The 20,361-nt window shown below is 54.7% G+C and overlaps 8 protein-coding genes across 8 annotated transcripts; 4 read left to right on the forward strand and 4 right to left on the reverse strand.

Annotated features, from left to right (window-relative positions):
• Positions 1-310: 310 nt before the first annotated feature.
• CORC01_08626 (60S ribosomal protein L2) lies at positions 311-1,400 on the forward strand (the record flags this gene model as incomplete). The annotated part of the gene is made up of 4 exons (XM_022620256.1): positions 311-322; positions 492-551; positions 620-1,088; positions 1,174-1,400. 4 exons carry the CDS (start codon positions 311-313, stop codon positions 1,398-1,400), a joined length of 768 nt encoding a protein of 255 aa, XP_022473250.1.
• Positions 1,401-1,994: 594 nt separating this feature from the next.
• On the forward strand, positions 1,995-3,681 carry CORC01_08627 (pfkB family carbohydrate kinase; the record flags this gene model as incomplete). The annotated part of the gene is made up of 3 exons (XM_022620257.1): positions 1,995-2,442; positions 2,587-3,541; positions 3,648-3,681. The coding sequence occupies 3 exons, from the start codon at positions 1,995-1,997 to the stop codon at positions 3,679-3,681; spliced, it is 1,437 nt and encodes a 478-aa protein (XP_022473251.1).
• Positions 3,682-4,209: 528 nt separating this feature from the next.
• Positions 4,210-7,262, reverse strand: CORC01_08628 (telomerase activating protein Est1; the record flags this gene model as incomplete). Its single annotated transcript, XM_022620258.1, has 4 exons — positions 4,210-5,990; positions 6,042-6,913; positions 6,972-7,082; positions 7,225-7,262. 4 exons carry the CDS (start codon positions 7,260-7,262, stop codon positions 4,210-4,212), a joined length of 2,802 nt encoding a protein of 933 aa, XP_022473252.1.
• Positions 7,263-8,392: 1,130 nt separating this feature from the next.
• Positions 8,393-9,244, forward strand: CORC01_08629 (zinc finger protein; the record flags this gene model as incomplete). Its single annotated transcript, XM_022620259.1, has 2 exons — positions 8,393-8,746; positions 8,807-9,244. 2 exons carry the CDS (start codon positions 8,393-8,395, stop codon positions 9,242-9,244), a joined length of 792 nt encoding a protein of 263 aa, XP_022473253.1.
• Positions 9,245-9,521: 277 nt separating this feature from the next.
• Positions 9,522-10,022, reverse strand: CORC01_08630 (uncharacterized protein; the record flags this gene model as incomplete). Its single annotated transcript, XM_022620260.1, has 2 exons — positions 9,522-9,665; positions 9,723-10,022. 2 exons carry the CDS (start codon positions 10,020-10,022, stop codon positions 9,522-9,524), a joined length of 444 nt encoding a protein of 147 aa, XP_022473254.1.
• A 445-nt stretch (positions 10,023-10,467) lies between these two features.
• Positions 10,468-11,334, forward strand: CORC01_08631 (complex 1 protein; the record flags this gene model as incomplete). Its single annotated transcript, XM_022620261.1, has 5 exons — positions 10,468-10,510; positions 10,562-10,623; positions 10,770-10,916; positions 11,092-11,202; positions 11,323-11,334. The coding sequence occupies 5 exons, from the start codon at positions 10,468-10,470 to the stop codon at positions 11,332-11,334; spliced, it is 375 nt and encodes a 124-aa protein (XP_022473255.1).
• Positions 11,335-11,539: 205 nt separating this feature from the next.
• Positions 11,540-12,218, reverse strand: CORC01_08632 (uncharacterized protein; the record flags this gene model as incomplete). Its single annotated transcript, XM_022620262.1, has 4 exons — positions 11,540-11,649; positions 11,745-11,821; positions 11,915-12,006; positions 12,075-12,218. 4 exons carry the CDS (start codon positions 12,216-12,218, stop codon positions 11,540-11,542), a joined length of 423 nt encoding a protein of 140 aa, XP_022473256.1.
• A 4,294-nt stretch (positions 12,219-16,512) lies between these two features.
• Positions 16,513-16,887, reverse strand: CORC01_08633 (uncharacterized protein; the record flags this gene model as incomplete). Its single annotated transcript, XM_022620263.1, has 1 exon — positions 16,513-16,887. The coding sequence occupies one exon, from the start codon at positions 16,885-16,887 to the stop codon at positions 16,513-16,515; it is 375 nt and encodes a 124-aa protein (XP_022473257.1).
• Between the last annotated feature and the right edge of the window lie 3,474 nt (positions 16,888-20,361).

The raw sequence follows: 20,361 nt of genomic DNA on the forward strand, positions 1-20,361 counted from the left end.
GCGGAGATCGTGACGCGGTGCAGGCGTCCCGGGGTCGAGACTGGCCAACAAAGCAGGGGACCTGTGGGTCTGCACCTGTAGCCGCCGCTTCATTTTCCCGTCCGTGCTCTGTCAATTTTTTTTGGCAGTCTCCCATACTTTCTTCTACACGTGACCATACACGTGCTCAAGCGAGGAGGGCTGGAAAGGAAGTCCCACGCACCACTGCAGTTTCCGAAATTTGAGCCATCCTGCTTGTTGACGGAATTCGACGATTCAACCTCACCACGACGACAACACCTAGCCCTCCGAACGCCAGAGGACTGCCAAGATGGGTCGCGTTGTAAGTGATTGCTCTATTCAACACTCGATGCTCTATTAGCAGAGCCATGCCGGCGCAATCTCGACTTGCTGGTCGTCGCATTCGATATTCCACCAATTCTAAACCCGCGAACTTTTTTTTCGAGATGGACAAGGACTAGGACAAAAGGCGCTGACACAATCTCCCTCAGATCCGTAACCAGAGAAGAGGTCGTGGCTCTATCTTCACGGCCAACACCCGCCTGAACAAGGTGAGATTCGACACCCTCGAAATTCGCGATACGACGACAAATTTTCCTAACGATGACTTTCTGTGCAGGCCCCCGCGAAGTTCCGCAACCTCGACTATGCCGAGAGACACGGATACCTCCGTGGTATCGTGAAGGACATCATCCACGACCCCGGCCGTGGCGCTCCTCTCGCCCAGGTCGTTTTCCGCGACCCCTACAAGTTCAAGCAGCACACCGAGACCTTCATCGCCAACGAGGGCATGTACACCGGCCAGTTCATCTACGCCGGCAAGAAGGCCGCCCTGACCGTCGGCAACGTCCTTCCCCTCGGCTCCATGCCTGAGGGTACCGTCGTCTCCAACGTCGAGACCAAGATCGGTGACCGTGGCACTCTCGGCCGCACCTCCGGCAACTACATCACCATTGTCGGCCACAACCCCGATGAGGGCAAGACCCGCATCAAGCTTCCCTCCGGCGCCAAGAAGGTCGTCCACTCCGAGTCCCGTGGCATGATCGGTATTGTTGCCGGCGGCGGCCGTACCGACAAGCCCCTCCTGAGTACGTTTTGGCCCCCAATTGCGGAAGGATGAGAGCAGTGACATGACAGATCGGGGAAAAAAGGTTTACTGACGCATTTCTACAGAGGCTTCTCGCGCCAAGCACAAATTCGCTGTCAAGCGTGGTGCCAACTGGCCCAGAACTCGTGGTGTTGCCATGAACCCCGTCGACCATCCCCACGGTGGTGGTAACCACCAGCATATCGGTAAGGCCTCGACCATCTCCCGCTACGCCGTCCAGGGACAAAAGGCCGGTCTTATTGCTGCGAGACGGACGGGTCTGCTTCGTGGTACCCAGAAGGTCAAGGAATAAAGGTCATAGTTTGGCTGGATTTCAGGGTTCCATTGGGATGGTGTTACGCGGCTGGCATCTTTTGAGGGTACTCGCGAGGGCAGTTCATCTGGTAGCTCGTCGGCAAGTACTAAAAGGCATTTTGCGCATTGAATGATCACGCTATGGTTCCCCCCGCTACAAGAGGGAGAGGAGTACGCCAAACCCAAATGTGATGAGTGAGACGCCGGGAGTTTGTGTGGATGACGAACAAAAAACGGGGTTTGGGACAGCAAATGGAGTGAGGAGGAAAGTGGCCTTGGTTCTTTCCTCCTAAGCCCAGCTACCATAGTAGTTGTGGTTTCCTCTTTCAATTGATCGATTCAAAATTTACAATGAGGAACTGCTGTTATCTTGTGACCACCCTTCCTTCTGCGAGTGGTCTGATGATATGACAGCGTAAACCACAAAAACAGCACTCTCCCGCCCCAACTCGGTCTCAGGAGACCTAGCCTTGATAACTCACTCCTCCGAAACCATGGGAATTTGCACTAGGTGATTTCATATCGATTCCAGATTCCCCTTGCTTCGCGGCCATCAACTACCATACTCCACTTCATTCGCTCCCTCGCAACAATGTTCGCTTGCCAGAGAGTCACCGCCTCGAGGTGTCTCACTCAACGCTGCACGTCCACCAATTCACTCAATGCAACAATAACGAGAACCTTTGCTCCTCGCCCTCGCCCCACCATCCCTGCTGCCCCTACCCTCTCATCATCATCGGCAGCAGCAGCACCTTCAGTCCGAGCTCTTGCCCACGGCCCTCTGCAGGCTCAGAGTTCTCGCCCTACTGCTCCAGCACGTTTCTTGTCCTACCACCCCACCTCCTCCGACAGGTCCAGCGACCCCACCATCGGCATCCCCTCATCCAAAACTGGCCGAAAGAGCACCAAAATCAAAATCTTTGAAAGCTCCCACAATCTTCGCCACTTTCACACCTCATCCATACACCCCAGAACACCCCAATTGAACAAAATGGCATCCCAGGATTTCCGTCTTCTCTGCCTTGAGAACCCCCTGCTTGGTGAGTGCTATTTTCCCCCTTTTTGTAATTATTTAAGCTTAATGAGATGGGGAACGCCATTGCGCAACCCCGCCATCGTCGCTTCAACCCTCTTCCTTAACACCGAGCTGAAGCAAAATATCGGCAACTAACACTGCAAGGTAGACATTCAAGCAGTCGGTGACGAGGCCCTCCTTGAAAAGTACGGCATCAAGGCCAACGATGCCATCCTTGCCGAGGAGAAGCACCTCGGTATCTACGAGGACCTTCTCAACAACTACGACGCCAAGCTCATTGCTGGCGGCGCCGCCCAGAACACCGCCCGCGGTGCCCAGTACATCCTCTCTCCCAACTCCGTCGTCTACCTCGGCGGTGTCGGCGACGACAAGTACGCCTCTATCCTCCAGGATGCCGTCAAGACCGCCGGTCTCCGTGTCGAGTACCGCGTGGACCCCAAGATTGCCACCGGCCGCTGCGGCGTTGTCATCACCGGCCACAACCGCTCCATGGTCACCGACCTCGGCGCCGCTAACCACTACGACCTCGAGCACCTGACTCGGCCCGACGTCTGGAAGCTCGTCGAAGGCGCCCAGGCCTACTACATCGGAGGCTACCACTTCACCGTCTCCCCCGCCGCCATCCAGAAGCTCGCCGAGGAGGCCGCCAAGAACAACAAGGTCTTCGCCGTCAGCTTGTCCGCCCCCTTCATCTGCCAGTTCTTCAAGGACCCCCTCGACGCCAGCGCCCCGTACTGGGACTACGTCATCGGCAACGAGACCGAGGCTGCCGCCTACGCCGAAGCTCACAGCCTCGGCACCACCGACCTCAAGGAGATTGCCAAGGCGCTCGCCAACCTGCCCAAGGAGAACAAGCAGCGCAAGCGTGTTGCCATCATTACCCAGGGTACCGAGCCCACTCTGGTTGCCGTCCAGGGCGAGGACAGCGTCAAGGAGTACCCTGTCAAGCCCATCTCCAAGGAGCAGATCAACGACACCAACGGTGCTGGTGATGCCTTTGCCGGCGGTCTGATGGCTGGTATCGTCGATGGCAAGTCCCTCGACCAGTCCATCGACATGGGCCAGTGGCTCGCTAAGCTCAGCATCCAGGAGCTTGGTCCTTCGTAAGTTCATCCCCAGTCATATCACGTACTTGGCCATCGCAAATTTGTTGCAAAATCGGAGGCTTAATGGTAAACTTTCTTGTTTCATTCGCTAACTGCAACCTAGCTACCCCTTCCCCAAGCAGGCCTATTCCTCTTAGTTAAGCACGTAGCCTCCCACCTAATGCATTGAGCATTTCAGTTTCTTTTTGTTCAGAAATAGTCTGGCGTTGAGGGGGTCAAAGGGAAAACGGTTTCAACAACGGCGTTGGCTCCTGAGGAGCTTCAAATGAGTGGCAATCGCACTTTGCATCAACTTGCAATCTGGGCTCGACACCTTTTACGACCTTGTGCCCATGGGTCATGAGAAATTTGGTAGAAACAATGTGAGGAGACGATTTGGCTGGACAAGAACCAGCCAGATGACAATCCTAGACCAGAGTCCCTTCCATCGCATCTTGTCCAGTGAAATCCGTTCAAAACAATTGTATGAGCCAGTATAATCAATCAGGCGGTCATTATCGCTGTAATTCCAGTCAGTGGTGCAAACTAGAGGAAAGGACCCAGTCGACTTACATCGCAGTAGCAAATGTGATGTGTTCAACTTCCAATCAAGCCGCCGGGCGGGCCGGGCAGGCCTTTTGTAATCATGTCTGACCAGAAAATTGTTCCTGGTTTGGTCCAAAAACTCAACGACGCATGTTCTGGCCCGAAGTGCGCTTGCCTTCGTCAGCCATCGCGGACTGGAGAATCATGTCGTTGTATCCGGCCGTGTATCCGTCAGTAGCGGCACCTCCGTTCTGTCTGACCAAGTTCTTGTAATGCGTGGGGTCCTCACGCATGTCCGCGATCGGGCCTCGTCCAAAAGCAGTGGTCGCGGTGTACGCTATCCCGTTGCATGGCGTGCTCTGGTAGATGCTGCTGATATTGGAGAATTGAGTCCCCGAAGCCGGCGAGAAGGTCTCTCCCCTCTGAACCATGTTGGGGCTCTGGGGGAATTGAGGACGGGATCCACTCAACGAACGGCTGTGGGTGGCTGCCGCTCTGGGCTGCAAAGCATTGGGGTTGACTTCCCCGTACGGGATCGGCCACAGTCCATAACCACCTGATCCAGAGAAGTCACGGCTCATGGATCTCGAGTCGGTAGGTTGCTTGCCAAAGGCCTGCAGAAGGCGGTCCTGATGGGCACTGATATCGGGTGTACTAGCATACGGACGCTGTTGTTGCCGAGCCATGTACGGGTTCTCTCGTCCCTCTCCCAAGGGATCATCAAGCATTGGAGTGCCCGAGGGCTGGACAGTCCTCTTGACGCCAGCACTGCCATCGAATGACCTCCTAGCGGCATCCCTGGCGGCACGGTCTGGAGGCGTCAGCTCTGGGTTCTTGCTCTGGGGTGTCGGGGTGTAGATCATGTTCCACGGAAGACTCGGGAACGTTTTTGCTGTGGCGGATCCGAGGGCGGGCGGGCTGTTGGTCGGGGGCACACCGAATACCTCGTTGGCCATGGCTGAGTTCATTCCGTACGTGGTGTCCTCATGGCTCTCTGCAGGAGAGACGTGGGCCTGAGGAGGCATCAGGAAGTCATTAACCATGTGAAGCATGTCGGCGTCAGAACTGAAGTCGTAATCTGACTGGCCCTGCGCTTTGCCGCGGCCGGGAGTAGGGTGCGACTGCACCAGTGGCGGAGCTGCCGCTTGAGGCGGTACAGGTAATACAGCAGTCGGGGTCGCGTTTCTGACAAGGCCTGTCCGTTGGGAATCGTTGTGGTGCGTCGTAGGAACGTTCGCGGCAGAGCTTTGCTCCGCCGTAGGCTGGGAAGCTGTTGCAGCCGCCAAAGGCTTCGGCGTGTAGTTATCCTCGTACTTGAATGTGAGCCCCCTTGGCGAAGAAGTGTAGGAGAATGGAAACTTGGGATCGTCGTTGGCGAGGAAGAAACCACATTTGATCGTGTGCAGCACCCTAGAGAAGATCTCTTGAAGAGTGCCGAACGGCTGGCCACTATAGTGCTGGATTTGAGGCTTCAGATTTCCAGTATCCTCGTCGTAGTTGAGACGGCAATTATCCGGCAATCTTGGGTCGCAAAGAGGGAGCATTCCTATAGCTTCCTGGTCCTCGGGAAGCAAGTACGGGGTGAGCTTAAGATCTTCGTTTCCGTACATCTCACAGAGAGAAGTCAGTGCCTTGGCGAACCCTCTGTACATGTCCTTGATGAACAGCTCAGGGGTCTCTTGGGCGTTCACAATCTCGGCACGGCACGCCACCAGCCAAGCTGCATACAAGCGCACAAACGGGAGAGTGTTCTCTGTCGAGGTTGTGGCTTTATCGTCAACGCTCTCTTGTTCGCCACTTGCTTGTTGATCGAGAAGCTTTTCCATTTCCTTCTTAAGGAACTTGCAAAACGTCAGAAAGAAACGAGCGTTCAGGCGAAGAAGAAACTGAGACGTTCGGAAAGCAGTGGTGGCCCAGTCACCTGCTGTGAGTCAGTGAATGAGTCTCAAACTTCCCACATAATACCACCTACCCTTCGCCTTGTTGTTATAGACGTAGAATGCGGACATGTTGAGCAAAACCATTTTCAAAAGGATTCCCTGGGTATTGGGAGCCTTGATGGCCATCTCAAGATGGTTGATGACTTCTTTCTCAAGCCCCTCATGTTGAGGGAATGGCTCTCCTTTGCTGAAGTGAGAATGCAGCTTTACGAACCAGGTCACAAAGGCCTCTTGAGGATCAGGAGGGCCTGTACGACGGGCCGGCGCACTTGGCGCCGATGCGCTCTTGAGCTCTGCTTCAAGGTTGTGCGCCGCCATTGGATGAGGATCTTGAATTGCCATGGCGCGGTAAAAGTGATAGATGATATCCAGGTGCTTTCTCTCATCCAAGTAGATGATGCCCATCTGGTGGTGAGCGAAGCCGGAATTGGGAAGGATGTCGTGGGCGAGAGAGTAGTATGTCAAGGCTGCTTCGTAGCTCGGGACCTTGTGGCGCGCTTGCATCCGGTATCGAGAAAGGTCGCCGAGGTGGATGAGTACCAGATGGACGTATTTCAGGATTATCTGGCGAACGGCAGGCGTGGTGTTGGCCATGGGGTTCTCCTCTGCCAACTTTTCGGCTTTGATCCCCTCGGCAATGCGCTGAAGCTCAGGGATCGGGTAGACGGCTGACATGCGCTGGACGAACGCCACGTAGAATTTTTGCGCCGTCTTAAGAAAGCCGCTGTACATCCTGTCCAACTTGCGCTTCTGGACGGCGAGTTGCGATGTTCTCAGCTTGCCCAGAACCTTTCGATATTCGGTGTTGACAAGACCGTGGGCTTGCCAGAGGTTGGCTTCGACCTTCTCGGCCGCAGAATATTCGAAGTCATGGAATATGACGTGGAGGCAGGCTAATCGGAGGCTGAACACAAGTCAGCAGGGTGTCGCGACCCAGTAATTGGGTCGGATTCAATACATACGAAGAAATGACGCTTTCCAAGACCTCGAAATGCTTGAGCTCATTGCCGTCGGTATCAGTCTTGAGCTTGTCAACCTCCTTCTGCAGATGCTTGCGAAGCTTCTGGGCTTGGCTGTGGTCTAAAGTCAGCATCGGAAGGTAGGTGCCCGGGATCGCATGGACCCTGAAATGCCTGGGTGGGTTTGTCCGCAAAGGGCGAGACTTGGCGCAACCCAAATTCCAAGGAAAGCGGATAAAGAAAAACCATTACTTACTGCCATGCCTGCTTTGCGGCCTCAACGTGTTCCGCCATGTTGGAGAATGGCGGAGCTGGGCGCTGGAGTTGGCGATTGGGAGAATTTTGGCGTTGGTGGTGTTGCGATTATTTTCGCGATGGGGTGGTTTGTTGTTGTGGAAGGTGCGGGACTCCAAAAATTCAGGAATGGGACAAAAAAATTAAGAGCCCGAAGCTACGTGCTGTGCTCACACGCTCTCAAGACCAATCCCTGGATGTGCTCGCGATCCATAACTCGGTAGGTGAGAGGCGCTGGGTCGTGAGGGTCGTCGGTATGAGGGTGAAGAAGGCGACAATGGTGGTGGGATCGGGGCAGCGGCGTCGTCGGATCGAAGGCTTGTGGTGGCACGTAGTCGGGGTGATGAGGGAGTCGGGAAGAAGAACATTGGGTGGAGAGTCGGAGGGAAGGAGCGACAGTCGATGCACCACCCAGAGCAGACATTCAAGAAAGGGAACACTCAGACGGTGCAGGGCGAGAGTGGCAGGCGGAGACAGGCAGCGAAGGAGGAGGAAGAGGATGGCGATGTTGGGTCTCCATGACGGACACGAACTTCCGGATAGCTCATGGGACAGTAGGCAATTAATGTGTGCACCTCCAGCTTGGGGGATCAGTTATTTTGGATGGAGCCCCTCAACAGCGGGCACACATGGACCGTGCACATTTTGAGATTGGTCCCTCTTCAGTTCCTCACTCCCCTAACGGAGGATACTTGTAGCATCAGCATAGCCCTTACAGGCACATCATTGGTGAGCTTTGTTGCTTTGTTAGGAGCCTGGACCCTTGTTTGCAGTTGACAATGATTTCGATGATGACTTGTCCGCCCCGTCACTGCCATGAGTTATGTGGTCTTTGACCGTCAATGCCCCACCATGGCTCCGGCCATTGATCTGCCTTCGCCCAAAACATTCGAGTCCATTCATCATCGTCGGACCTATTGTCGCCGGCATTGCTGAATTGATCGGCCCAAGGCGCGGCGAAGCATATTTGGATTCCTGCTACGGCCTGCAGCAGGTTGGCCAGTCGTCCGAACTTCTCCACAGATCCTGCCAAATTTCATTTCAGCACATAACTTAGCAGCAGCTGCGACGTGGGGGATTGGGTGCCTGATCTGCAAGTATTCAACCCCCGTCACTTGGCCTCACTCAAGATGAAACGCTCACGAGAGGCCGAAGAGGAACACCCAGCCTCTGGCATTTCTGCAGACGAGCGTAGCAGTTCAGAGATTTCGACTTCAGATGACCGCGCCGCCAAATTCACTGGAGTAGAGCCGGACGCCGAGGGAGCATCTGAGGATTTTGCCATGAAATGTTCCCTTCCGCCTCACAAGGAGGCCCTAACTTTCAAGACATACGACGACTATGAGGCGCATTACATAGCGACGCACACTAACAGGTGTCTGGAATGCGGGAGGAACCTGCCGTCGGGGCATCTGCTGAATGTGCATCATGAGGAATGCCATGATTCCTTCGCCGCTGTCAAGCGGGAAAGAGGAGAGCACACGGTAAGAGACCCTTACCCCTCGTCAGCCCCTAGGTCGAACTGACACTGACGCTGGCCACAGTATTCCTGCTTCGTGGAGGGCTGTGAGAGGAAATGCATGACGCCGCAGAAACGTCGAATGCACCTCATTGACAAACATGGGTTCCCTAAAAACTACTTTTTTGCCGTGACCAAGGAGGGTGTCGACGGTCGACGGTCACTGCTGGTAGAAGCAGGTCACCACCGGCGAAAGTCGTCAAACGCCTTCAGCATAACCAAGGGTTCGAAGCGCAGATCAAGCATTCTAGACTCGTCCACGTCACAGGGCGGAGAATCACAAATGTCGGGGGATGCGGTGGCCAAGTCCGAGGCTGGCCCAGTGCCCGCGCAACTAGCGACGATGGAACGTTCAGACACGGAAATGGAGGATCTCGCTGGCGCAATGTCGGCGCTGAACTTTGTGCCAAACAGCGTCCGGTTTGGAAGGGGCGGGGGACGAGCAGGCTTTGCAAAACGATGAGGCACGACCTGTCAAACGATGAAGTCGTCATGATATCATACCACTACTTCGATTAGCGTTCAGGCCATGATGATACCAAAACGGTCAATTGAAAGGATCACTACCTCTGTGCCGTGTGTCACGAACCGAGTCATCGTACCCAGAGCCGGAAGCATCCCTGCTATGCCAAGCGCCAAACGCCTCCCCTCCACGGGGCCCTCTGTCGACTGGAAGCCATGCTGAGAGGCAACCTCGTGAAGGAAATTTCCCAGAAAATACGAACGAAGGCTGCGCTCGTCTAGTCACTGGATGCACAGCCGTGGCACCCACAGGCGACGCATTGAACCTCTTGATCTCCCTTTAGCTGGGCCTTGGGAACTCTACATATGCACGTCGAGTTGAAGTTGGTCTCCTTGGTCTGGACGCAGCGCAAGCAGCAAAGCTGTCGAAAAATGTTAGTCGCATGATTTGGGGGATCTTCATTGGTGTGGCATCTAACCTTTTCGTAACCCTGCTTCTTCCACTTCGCAATCAGCATTGCGTCCGCGTAGCCGTTCTTGAGCAGCCACTCGTACAGCTGCTTGCTGATGGCTTCCTTCTCGTAGTACAGGTCGTAAATGTAGCGGCTCCTCGCATGCGCGATCTGGAAGATCTCCCACTGAGCCTGGTGCTTCGGTCCTGTCGGCGGCGGCTTGTTCTGCGCGTCTTTCATCTTGTTCTGGAAGATGAGGAGCTGGTCCTCGATGTCGTTGAAGCCTTCTGGAGGCGGCTTGCGTTTGGAAGACCGCATAGGAGGCATGCTGGGCTACGGTATCGCGTGAGTTATCGTGGATGATTGGGTCCTCGTAGATACTTGAGCTGAAGCCGGCGTTGGGATTCGGCGGGTTCTCGCAGTCTCGTCAAAGTCGTTTCGCGTCGCGGTTGTGGGCTGGCTGAATGACGAAGGAGTTGAAGTTCGAAAGGTCAGTCAGGTAGGTACATAGGTAGTGGGCAAAAAGCTCCGATATCTTATCGGCGTAGGAAAACCGCTCACCAACGCCGTTTTAAGGTCCCCAGAGGTAAACCAGGCAGCTGGGCGCTGGGTCCGGGCTGACTAAGGAGCCACACGTGATTGGGCCATCGGAACCTTGGAGCTTCCCAAGATTCCCGTTCGACCCAGACAGACAGCGAGCGACGACGGCCGTCGGGAATCACGTAGCGCAGCAGCCAAACCGCCCTCTTCACCAGAATCCACCGCGCCCACCATGGCCATCACACCGACCCAATTCGCAAAGACGACACGGCAGTGTGAGTCCTAAAGACCAATTGACCCCGGACTCCCACTGATTCTTCGAGCAGCGGCCAACTGGAACGACGCTAAGAGGCGGGTTCTCGCTTCCTACAGAGAATGGATTCGAGCTGTACGTTGCCCCAATTCGTCCCCTTCCGGAAGCGCGGCGCACGTGGAGGGCCGTAGGACGGCGCACAACGATTCGAAGGACGATTCGAGCGAGAAGACCGGTTTGTTGGCATGGGACATTGCTAATCGAGGCAACATTGGGAATAGGCACCTGAGATCCAGACGATGTACAACGTCCCCCTGCCCGTGTCCGTCCTCCGCACCCGGATACGTGAGGAGTTTGAGCGCCACAGGTTCGCCAACAAGCTCCCCGTGGTCGATGTTCTCCTGTTCAAGAGCCACGCCGAATACCAGGTATGGACCGTCCTATCCCCGGCGACGAACCCCCACGCGCGAGCGCAGCGAAGCATTTCGAGGGAGCGAGGGAGCGAGAGAGCGAGGCATACTTCCTCCCCGAGCTTGGGTGGTCTCATGGAATGAGGACGGGAAGATGTTGGACCAAGAACTGACGTACGGTTCTATTACGCAGGAGACGATGAACTTCTGGAAGCAGACCACACACGTCATGTCTTACTTCAAGGAGGAAAACTTTAGAGGAGACAAGCGGTTGCCTAACAGCTTCATGACCGGATTCTTGGAGGTAAGTCTGGCGCAGATGGGTGATCAGCACCTTGGAGAAGAAGAGAAATGAGGGGATGAAGAGCACTAGACGACTTTTGACTCTTTTTTGGGACAGAACGCTAACCACATACTCGCGCAGGGCCGCAACTAAGAGCGCTGGAGGAAGTAGAGCTCGTGTACATAAATATGCAATTCAAAAACATTTTCGCAAAACAGAAGAGGAAGAAGAAGAGATAGTCCAATTGCGTGGACCTATTTTCATATTTTGTCTACGCCGTTGGTTCTATTTTGATGTCTCATTCCCATGTAAAACAAAAAACGCCTTCTTCATACTCCAGAGGGAGATTCTCCAACTGCTATGACCGACCAAACTCCTCCTTGGCGCGAATGAACTCCTCGGCGACGGTGTCGCTGAGGGCCTGCAGGTCCTTGAGACCCTTTTGCAGAGCCGCGACGGCGGTACCGTCTGAAGGAAAAATGGTCAGTTAGGAACTTTATTCACATTCAAGAGACCAGAAGAGGCGCGCCTCCAGGGGAGGGGTGGAGGGGTTCATAGCTCACCATAGGTCTGGATTCTGATGTTCATCTTGGGTTCCGAAGGGTGAGGGATAGCGTAGGCGCAGAACTCAACATCAGGGCTGAGAAAGGAGAGCATCTTTAGCAGAGCGCCGACAAGCTGGGCTCATTCTCATACTATGTGAGAATAAGCCAAGAAAGATTCCTGAACGTACTTCTTCATAATGACATATCTCAGCGCATTGCCGAGCGTGTGACCCTCATCAACAAACTCGAATGAGGCGGCTGTGTCTGTTGAGCCGGGCAGCTACGACTCAGGGTTAGTCCACCTCCGTGTCCCGTGATGGAAAACCCGAGAACATTGCCGAAACTCACAATCCTGACGCGCTGGGGCTCATCCTCCTCTTCCTCCTCCTGCTCGGTCGAGTCCTGGGCCTCCTCCTCCTCTTGCTCCTCGGGCTGGTGAGAGGTGGGCGCCTCGTCCATGGGGACGTCTTCCGAGTCGGTTCTGCCGGGCATTTTTGTTCTTTTTTGGGGAGAGGGTGGGATGGGAAGGAATGATGTGGTGATCTCGAATAAGTGTCGCAATGAGTTGAATGACGTGACTTTTCAGTTGCCGCTGGTCAGTATATCGACGAATTGGTCTTTTCCTGGGCGGTATAATTTCACTTTACAAATATCGGCTTGCACTGCCAGGGCCGGGTGCCGTTTCTCGAAATTTTTTGATAACGGCTTGCGGATCAATCCGATAAGCTGGCACTGGCAGTGAATCGCTACATCTGGTGTCAGCTGGGAAGACGGAGAGGCTATACACCACGGGCCCCCGTCGCCTCGCCGCATGGAATGTTACATCAACCCAAAGCCATAAACGGAAAGAAAAAAAAAAGGGATCGAGGGCCATGCGCCACGAACTGACAAAGAACCAAAACCAAAAGAATCACACATTCGCCTTGCGCCCCTTGCGCCCCTTGCGCCCCCCCTCATCGGGTATATCAAGATGCTAGAGAAAAGTCCATTGCTCAGCAGATGCTTCAAGCTAGACCCTCATACCCATCATCTTTCGCAGGGCATTCGATGGGCATTGCAAAGATGCTGCTTAAAGTGACATGCCAACCGGCATCAAAGAGGAACGGCGCTAATACCTGCTTCCTGGACTCGATTCCGACTCACTGTTTGCAAGCCGACGTACCAACCAACAAAAACAACCCCGCCCAGAGCCAATGGCAGCCCAGTTGTGACTGACGCTTTCCGCATGGGGAAATCAACAATGAAGAACAAACAGGCGCGCGGCAAGATGCAATCCACACACTTCTCTCCCTCTCTGTTGTCTTTTATCTGTAAGCAACCCCCCCCCCAAACTTGATTGTTGGCGCACGCACGATGCACCCTGCAGCTTAGCACATTGTTCTCTTACTGGTCCCAGAAGAATGATAGAAGGGCGATGGTGCGCTTCTTTGTGTCCTCCCCCGCCCTCTTGATCTTCCGAGGGTAGTTTGCAACAGTCAATAAGGGAGCATTCCATCACCCTGCATTTCTTGGTAACCAATCCCAGCAGATAAGCTTGAATCCAAGCTCAAGCCCGCAGACTTGACCCATTTCCAGATTAATGAATGAAAATGTCGCCGCAGTAAGCGAAAGTGCTGGAAATGCTGAGTACACGTCGTTGCAGCGTACTCAGACCCAAATATCGTTGACATAGCCACATTAAGGCAAACGCGTATTCGTAGAGCCAACGAACTACAGTAGGTCTCGGTCCGAAATCAGAGTCAAAGAGAACTAGAGGCCCCCGCGGCGTCTCTCCGATCCGACAGCCCAGATTTCGGGTTGGAATCTTCCTTCTCGGTGAGACAAGAAAGAAATGCCCCTTCACCCTCCACCGGGGACAGGGCCCCCTTTCACCGCAATCGTGGTCCACGGACCATCCAACTCCCGCGTGGATAACGTCCCGGAGCGGAAGCGCGCGGAGGCATAGGGAAGGAGATCGGATAAGACATCATACATGGAATGCGTGGGCATCATACGGCATCACGAGAGCAGCCCGTTCCCCCTCTTCTTCTCCCTCCACCCATTAAATCCCTATCAAGGTCGGGACCAAAACAAAACAACCAGGGGAAAGTAATAAAACCTGATCGAGATCCTAGGAAGCCAAAGCGTATCCAGGCAAGCCGAGAAGCCCGGTCCGGTTTCTCACCCCATCCTCGACCTCGCCCTCACATCCCCTCCCGGTCAGACGACCTTCGTTCGGATTCTGTTCGTAGGCTGCCAAACCAAATTTGACCAATTTGTGATCGTCCGGCGCTGTCACATCGGAAACGAGGTTTGATTGGCTGCCGAGCGCCCTTTCTCGTTTCAAGACAGGGTCGGCTTAAGCCATCTGATTGGCTTGACTCCGTCATCCTCAAACCGACACCCAGTTGGTGGGTTTGGCTTGGTACGGTGTCGAGCTGGAGGGTGGGGGACTGGTCAGGTACATCTCACGCCGGGCCTAGCAGAAGTAAGCAGCAAACGTTCAGTCTTCACCGACCGCATGGATTGACGGATGGCTTGCAGATGACGAAGGTAGAGCAACGGCCGTTGTCTGTGAGCCCTTCCCAGAGATGGGACGGACGCGGCAAGATGGAGGGGGGATGTCCAGTGCATGTGGGAAATGTGTGCAAGCCGAGGGAACAGACGTCTTAACTCAGCGAATCGTCTGTGCAGGCAAAGCGAATGCTAATCACAAGCAAAAAAAGAATGGCCATGTTTCCTCTCCATGGTGCCGCTGTGGAATCATGAATGTAGGATGAGATGCCTGCAACACATTCACGATACCAAGGAAACCTGCTGCAAGTGGGAAGAAAAGAGGTTGTCGTCCCGAAAAGGATGAAGAGAAATTTTTAGGGGATGTAACGTCGACGACGAACCTGGAACTGTGGTGGGGTTTGGGGGTTGCAAGGGAGGGGGGGTGAGGATTCCGCGAAGAGAAGGGGGTGCGAATGGAGACTGATGGTAACTCGTAAGGTTGTCTTCGAGCGCGCGCTGGACGAGCATTTGCTGGTGCGGACACACAATATCTGACGAAACCAAAGAATTAGTCGAGTTACATAGCCGTCGTGGTTATACTAGCATCATCTATGAATCCCACATGAATCCCATCTAGACATTATGAGCCGGCATGGACGCATTAGATACTGGGAAATTTGACGGTCGACGACGCGCGCAGGAGGTGGCTCTGGCGTCGGTGACATCGACGGCGTGGAGAATATTGCAACTCTCCGACTCGTATTTTTCTGCATTTCACTCATTAACTTCATGCTGATGGTGCGTGCGTCTCGTGCCACATCCCAACTCACACTCAGCCTCTTCTCTGCGAGCTGTGACACAGAAAGGAAAAGAGGCTGGTGACACATTGACACATGGGGTTGCGGCTTAACGGTCGTGGGATGTGGCCGGGATCTTCAGGGACGTTTTCACATGGATGTTCCCCTTGCAACCCCCTTGCCCATCCTGGCCTTGCGGCTTGCCTGCCCATGATATTGCCGTGCGGAGAAGGCAAGAGACAATGTGAACCAGCACTAGGCAATTTCGCCAAAATCAGCCTTCAGGAGATTCAGGTCAGGTCAATCGAAGGAGGGGCAGGTTTCAGCAATGGCCTGCCGCCCTACGAGTGGCTACAGATCGCCAGCGGTGGCTGTCACGGCCGGGAAACCCAGCGAGCGGAGACTCAAGACAAGATTGAGCACATAAATGCTGCCTTGGTGAATACGAAAGCCAGCTTTCGCCGCCGCCAACATCCACACAGACCATTGCACAAGGTACGCGGTACGCGGTACCGAGAAGCAATCAGAGTTGAGGATATAGGTAACTTTCTGACTAGCGGAAACGCCATCTCCAGCACAGAGCTTGCTTTGGTCGTGAGCCGCCGCCGCGCGCGCGACACACAAGAGCCAGAAACGACCCATGCTGTTGGCTGACCAGACTGGAGACTCGGACGGCCGATTGGGCAGTCTGTCTTGTGCAGATTCATCCATGTGGAGTCTCTGGGTCCGTCAGGTGTGATCAGGGGTGGCGGACGTGGAGGAGTGATACTGGCGGAAGAAAAGGTGGATAGGTACTATATTTCACCGGTGAGAGTCTCGTTTGAAGTTTGGTTGAAATATCCCGAACCTATCGACGGAAATTTCAGGCTCTGTAGTTGGGTTGGCAATAAATCGATTTGATCGTTCGCAGTCTGGCCAGTGGCACCATGGGGGGCCAAGAGAGAAAAAAGTAATTCAAGAAACAGACGACGACAAGGTCTTCTCGATTGTCGAGTATCGGATACCCCTCCAATTGTGGTTCTTGGATGCTTCTGTGAAGTTTCTTGGGCCATGTTTCCGACTGTGAGCCAAGATATTGGGCTGTTGACATTCGCACAGGCTTCGGCTGGAAATGTGCTTGTCGCGATGCAGATGCTGTATCCGTACGCAGGTTAGCCTCCTTCTGGGGGGTCCACCAATGGGAACCAAGGTCGCTGAGAAATTGCCCTCACCTTCCAATTGCCGTCGTCGCCCCCAACATTCGGGTTTTCGCACTTGGGGGCCGCAAGTGGCTTGCACATCTGCCGTATAGGAGAGCGTCGTGAAGGGCCGACGCCCGGACGAGCCTGTACCGCCTAGCCTTCACTCCGTCTGAAGTGGCCCGCAAAGGGGCTGCAGCGCCGGCGTGCGGCAATGACGAAGATGAGCATTTAATCGTACCACGAGAGCTATAAGGAGTTTGGATATGACCGGCAAAGTGCGAGGGAAAGCACAGGCACAGGCACCAAGCGCAGGCGCAGGCGTTACCGGGATATCTAGACGCGATGGCGTAGGCACAGGGCAACCGGCCAGGCCGCCAGGCAGTATCTTTCAGGGTCCGGTGACAGGTTGAAAGCTCTCATCTCGAGAGCATCGGCTCGCCAAAGGCGGGCTTGACGCCTCAGCGACAGCGGTATGACACCGTCATTGTGACTGACGGGCAACCCATGGAGCATCTCTGTCCCTTTTGGCCCCACAACAGCCTTAGCAAGTAGGAGGTAGACGTGGTCCGAAGTATGCCATCTGTACGAATACTGCGTCGTGCGACCGGGCGGTGGAAGCAATGGACGTTTCCATATTGCTGTGATGCTGTGGTTGAAACAACCGAGTCCCGGTTTTGGATGCTCCACTGGCAGGGCAGGCCCCGTCATGACAGGTGCTGAAGTACTTACAAGTGACTGTATTACCGTAACTTAGTGCCAGGGGTACGATCTTGCAAGGTGAGCGAAAGGCGAGCGCGCAGGCTGAATCCTAGCTGTCGCCAGGGCGGCTCCGAAGTGTAGGTAGTTAAGCTGAAGGCGGAGACCCCAACCCTACTGCGTACGCACTGGTGGTACGTACGTCAATGAGGGTCTCGGAGATGGGATCATGATAGTTTAGGTCGTCCTCGGTTTAAACGATACAAAGGTTGTTACGTGGTGGAGGGCTAGCTGCGCTGACTAGCGGTTCTGAATTGCCTCAGGTTCGGAAGCCGGTGACGAAGCAGTGCCAAGCCACACATCGTGAAGCAAACCAAGACTTAACGTTGTTGGGTTTGAGCTGCGACGATTTCATCGGCCGGGACCGTCGAATCGTGGGTTCCTAACTTCCTGTAGCCTACGGCACGGCAAGCCTACCGAACCGAGCCAAGACATCAAAAGGATGAGGTGGTAAACAGGGTTAAAAAGGATTGCGTCGTCGAGAGACAGAGTTTAGTGTATTGAAGCCCCGCCGTTGGCGTTTCCGTCTGGTCTTTTCGAGAGCATATCCGTCACCTTATTGTTGCGCCTCGGACCTTGCCTGGCTCGATCTCGACATCGGTATCTAACTGCAAAGGAGGAGGGCTCCGATAGCTTGTCTATTGACTCCCCCCGTCTTTGATACAGTGCGGTAATCACGGTAGGGACATGGATGACAGAGGCAAACTGTGACGCTGCGACGGGAGCAGACTGAGCAGGCTGAGCAGGCATCTCTCTTACTCGGTAAGGTTGAGGATTAAGGCGAGCCCCGCAAGGGCAGTGATATGTTCCAAGTCACCCTGGCAGGTCGGGGATGTCTTGTCTCGCACGAGGAGGATTGTCGTCCGGTGTCGTCAAAGGCCAACCCATGGTCCATGAAGTGCAGTCTGTGCCAATCCTAACAATCTAGTGGGAGAAGTTGAGAAGTTGTAAAGGAGGGTGAGAGGCACGGGCGAGTGGGCGAGCGGTGGCTCGTGTGTTGCAGGATCGCTGGCATCGAACCCAATCAGAAACAATAGTCTGCTCTTCCTGCCGCAGTCCCCGTGGGCCAACCGTCGATTAGAGTGAGGTGCTCTGTACGGCACAGAGTTCCTTTCAGTAGGCTTTGTCGGTGGCCAAAGTGGGAGACACTATCACGCACTACCTAGATACCCGTCCTATGGCCACCAAGCATCGTACAGTGGTAGCCTGTAAGGTGGCTTACCTGGCTTGCCATACGTGGTAGGTATGGTGGTGTATGGCGATACGTAAGTATGGAGCAGCGAGGTGAGAGACGGCGGGGGAGCAGCCCAACTGTAACTTGCACCATGCCAAGTCAGGCACGCCGCACCTCAGGCACATGAGCAAAGGTGCCTTGCCTTAGCTTCCCGAGGTGCTGTGGTAGCTTCCCGCTCTATTAGTCGCTTGCAATGCAGCCAGTTCCTCCTCTATGCATCAGGTGGAGAAGGAGAAGGAGACTGAAAGTGAGCATTGCTATCCATCATTTCCCTTCATGCCATGAGCCCGTGATAGTTGTCCCTCTCGGATCTGCTATTAGGAGGTCGTTGGGCGTGTCCGTTTCCAAGTGGGCTTGGTGATTGACCAGCCAGAGCTCCAGGCCTGTCATCCCGTCGTGCGGCGTGCCTCTGTCTATGCCCGAATAGGAAGTGTGGACTGTGTGGGAGTCGCGGACCAAGGCCCGAGAGAGCTCAGGGAGAAAGAGACGGGAGGGTGAGAGCGAGCGAGAGGGAAAAGACAGGAACCCACCCGGGGGCTACTTGACCTCAATGTCAAACAGCCTACTCCGTACGGAGGTTAATAAGCGGCGCCCCCGCTCACCAAAGTGAGTGGTGGCCCCACGTCCCTTCCAGATTCTCACAGTCCTCCTCATGATTCTCTCGGTCTCTACCTTTCCAGTAGCGTGGATGACAGCCCCAGCCCTGTGCTCTCCCGTCCCGTCCTGTCCTGCTTGACCTGGGTTTAGTCGAGTTGAAGCAAACTAACAGTAGCACCTCCACCGTTGCTACACGCCTGCGAACCAACCAACAGCTGGAGCAGATCCAGAACACCCGACACGGCGGATGTCACTCTGCATCTTTTCGTCGCTCCTGACACTTAGTGGTGCTTCACCAGGCGGAGGCGAGAGGAGGAGCGTAGAAGCAACGAGAGAACGAGAGAAGGACCGTCGCAACCGTCAGAACTTGCTGTCCAATCAGTTCCGTACAAACCAATATTGAAAAGACCAACGGCCTAGGTTCTGGGGTGGTCGGGGGGGTCCAGACTGTGTCCAGCACCACCAATGTCACCACCAAATGTTACCACCGCTGTCTTTTATCGTGTGTGTACGGAGGTATGTGCTAGGAAAATACCACAGTGGAATGGGATTTGTGGCATGAGTGCCATGTATAATACATTGCAGACGTAAAGTGATGTGTACACGCACACCTCTTTCCGACGAGGGAAGCCACCCCTCCCCCCTCTCCCCCTGGGTCATACCTATCAGCCAGTCAATCGCATCTCTCTGCAGCATAGATCCCGGGAGCCTTCAGCACAGCACTCTCCGACGCTTTTTGAGGCAATACTGCGGTATATGGAGAGGGTGGTGGTGGTGGTGGTGGTGGTGGTGGTTGTGGTTCACCGTTCAGTATGCGGGATGGGAGACGCAAAGAGCAAAAACTGGCCAAGTGTGCCGGCTGGGGCCATGATTGTGTCACTCCCTGTTCCCCTTTCATAAGAAAATCAAACAACCATAGCTGCCCCTCTACTAACCCCCTCCCCCCACCCCATTCCCATCTCCATTCCCATCTCCATCTCCATGATCCATCCTTCCAGCTGCCTGTCCAAGGGTCCCGGTCAGTTCTTGATCGTCTTGCTCCATCCAGTCTCAGGCCCTCTCCGTTGGACAACCCGTACTTACGGATACTCTACTTTATACACAGCACTGTACATAGTAGAGACGTTTTGTCTCTGGATTGTCACCACACCCCCGTCGCGCGCCCTTCGTACCCCCTTGGTCCCTGTCTTCTTAACCTGCCCTCGACTTTGGGCCTTGGGGTCCCCGTCTCCCGTCCTACCTAGTCTTGAGTCTGAGCCTGGAGGTGTCTCGACGCTTTAAACACCACCCCCTCCCCTCCATCCTCTTCAGCTCTTGTTTTGTAACCTTCGTCTCGCCCAGCGCTCGCTTCTCTTCCCAACCTTCTTCAACCCAAATCCCCTTCTCAAGCATTCTTCTCCTTCCCCCGATACCCCCCTTTCCAGGTATCTCAAAACCCCCTGCGCCTGACCTTTTCTCGCCCCGACGTCGCAGACCAAGTCTCTCGCTTTTTCCTCAAACAAAACAAACCACAACCTTCTCCTTTCGTTGATTTGACTTGACGACCCGACGGATAGATATCCAGGATTACAGCTACTACAGCTACTACTACTTAT

Source organism: Colletotrichum orchidophilum (assembly GCF_001831195.1).
Source record: "Colletotrichum orchidophilum strain IMI 309357 chromosome Unknown Scaffold_74.1, whole genome shotgun sequence".
Lineage (NCBI taxonomy): Eukaryota > Fungi > Ascomycota > Sordariomycetes > Glomerellales > Glomerellaceae > Colletotrichum > Colletotrichum orchidophilum.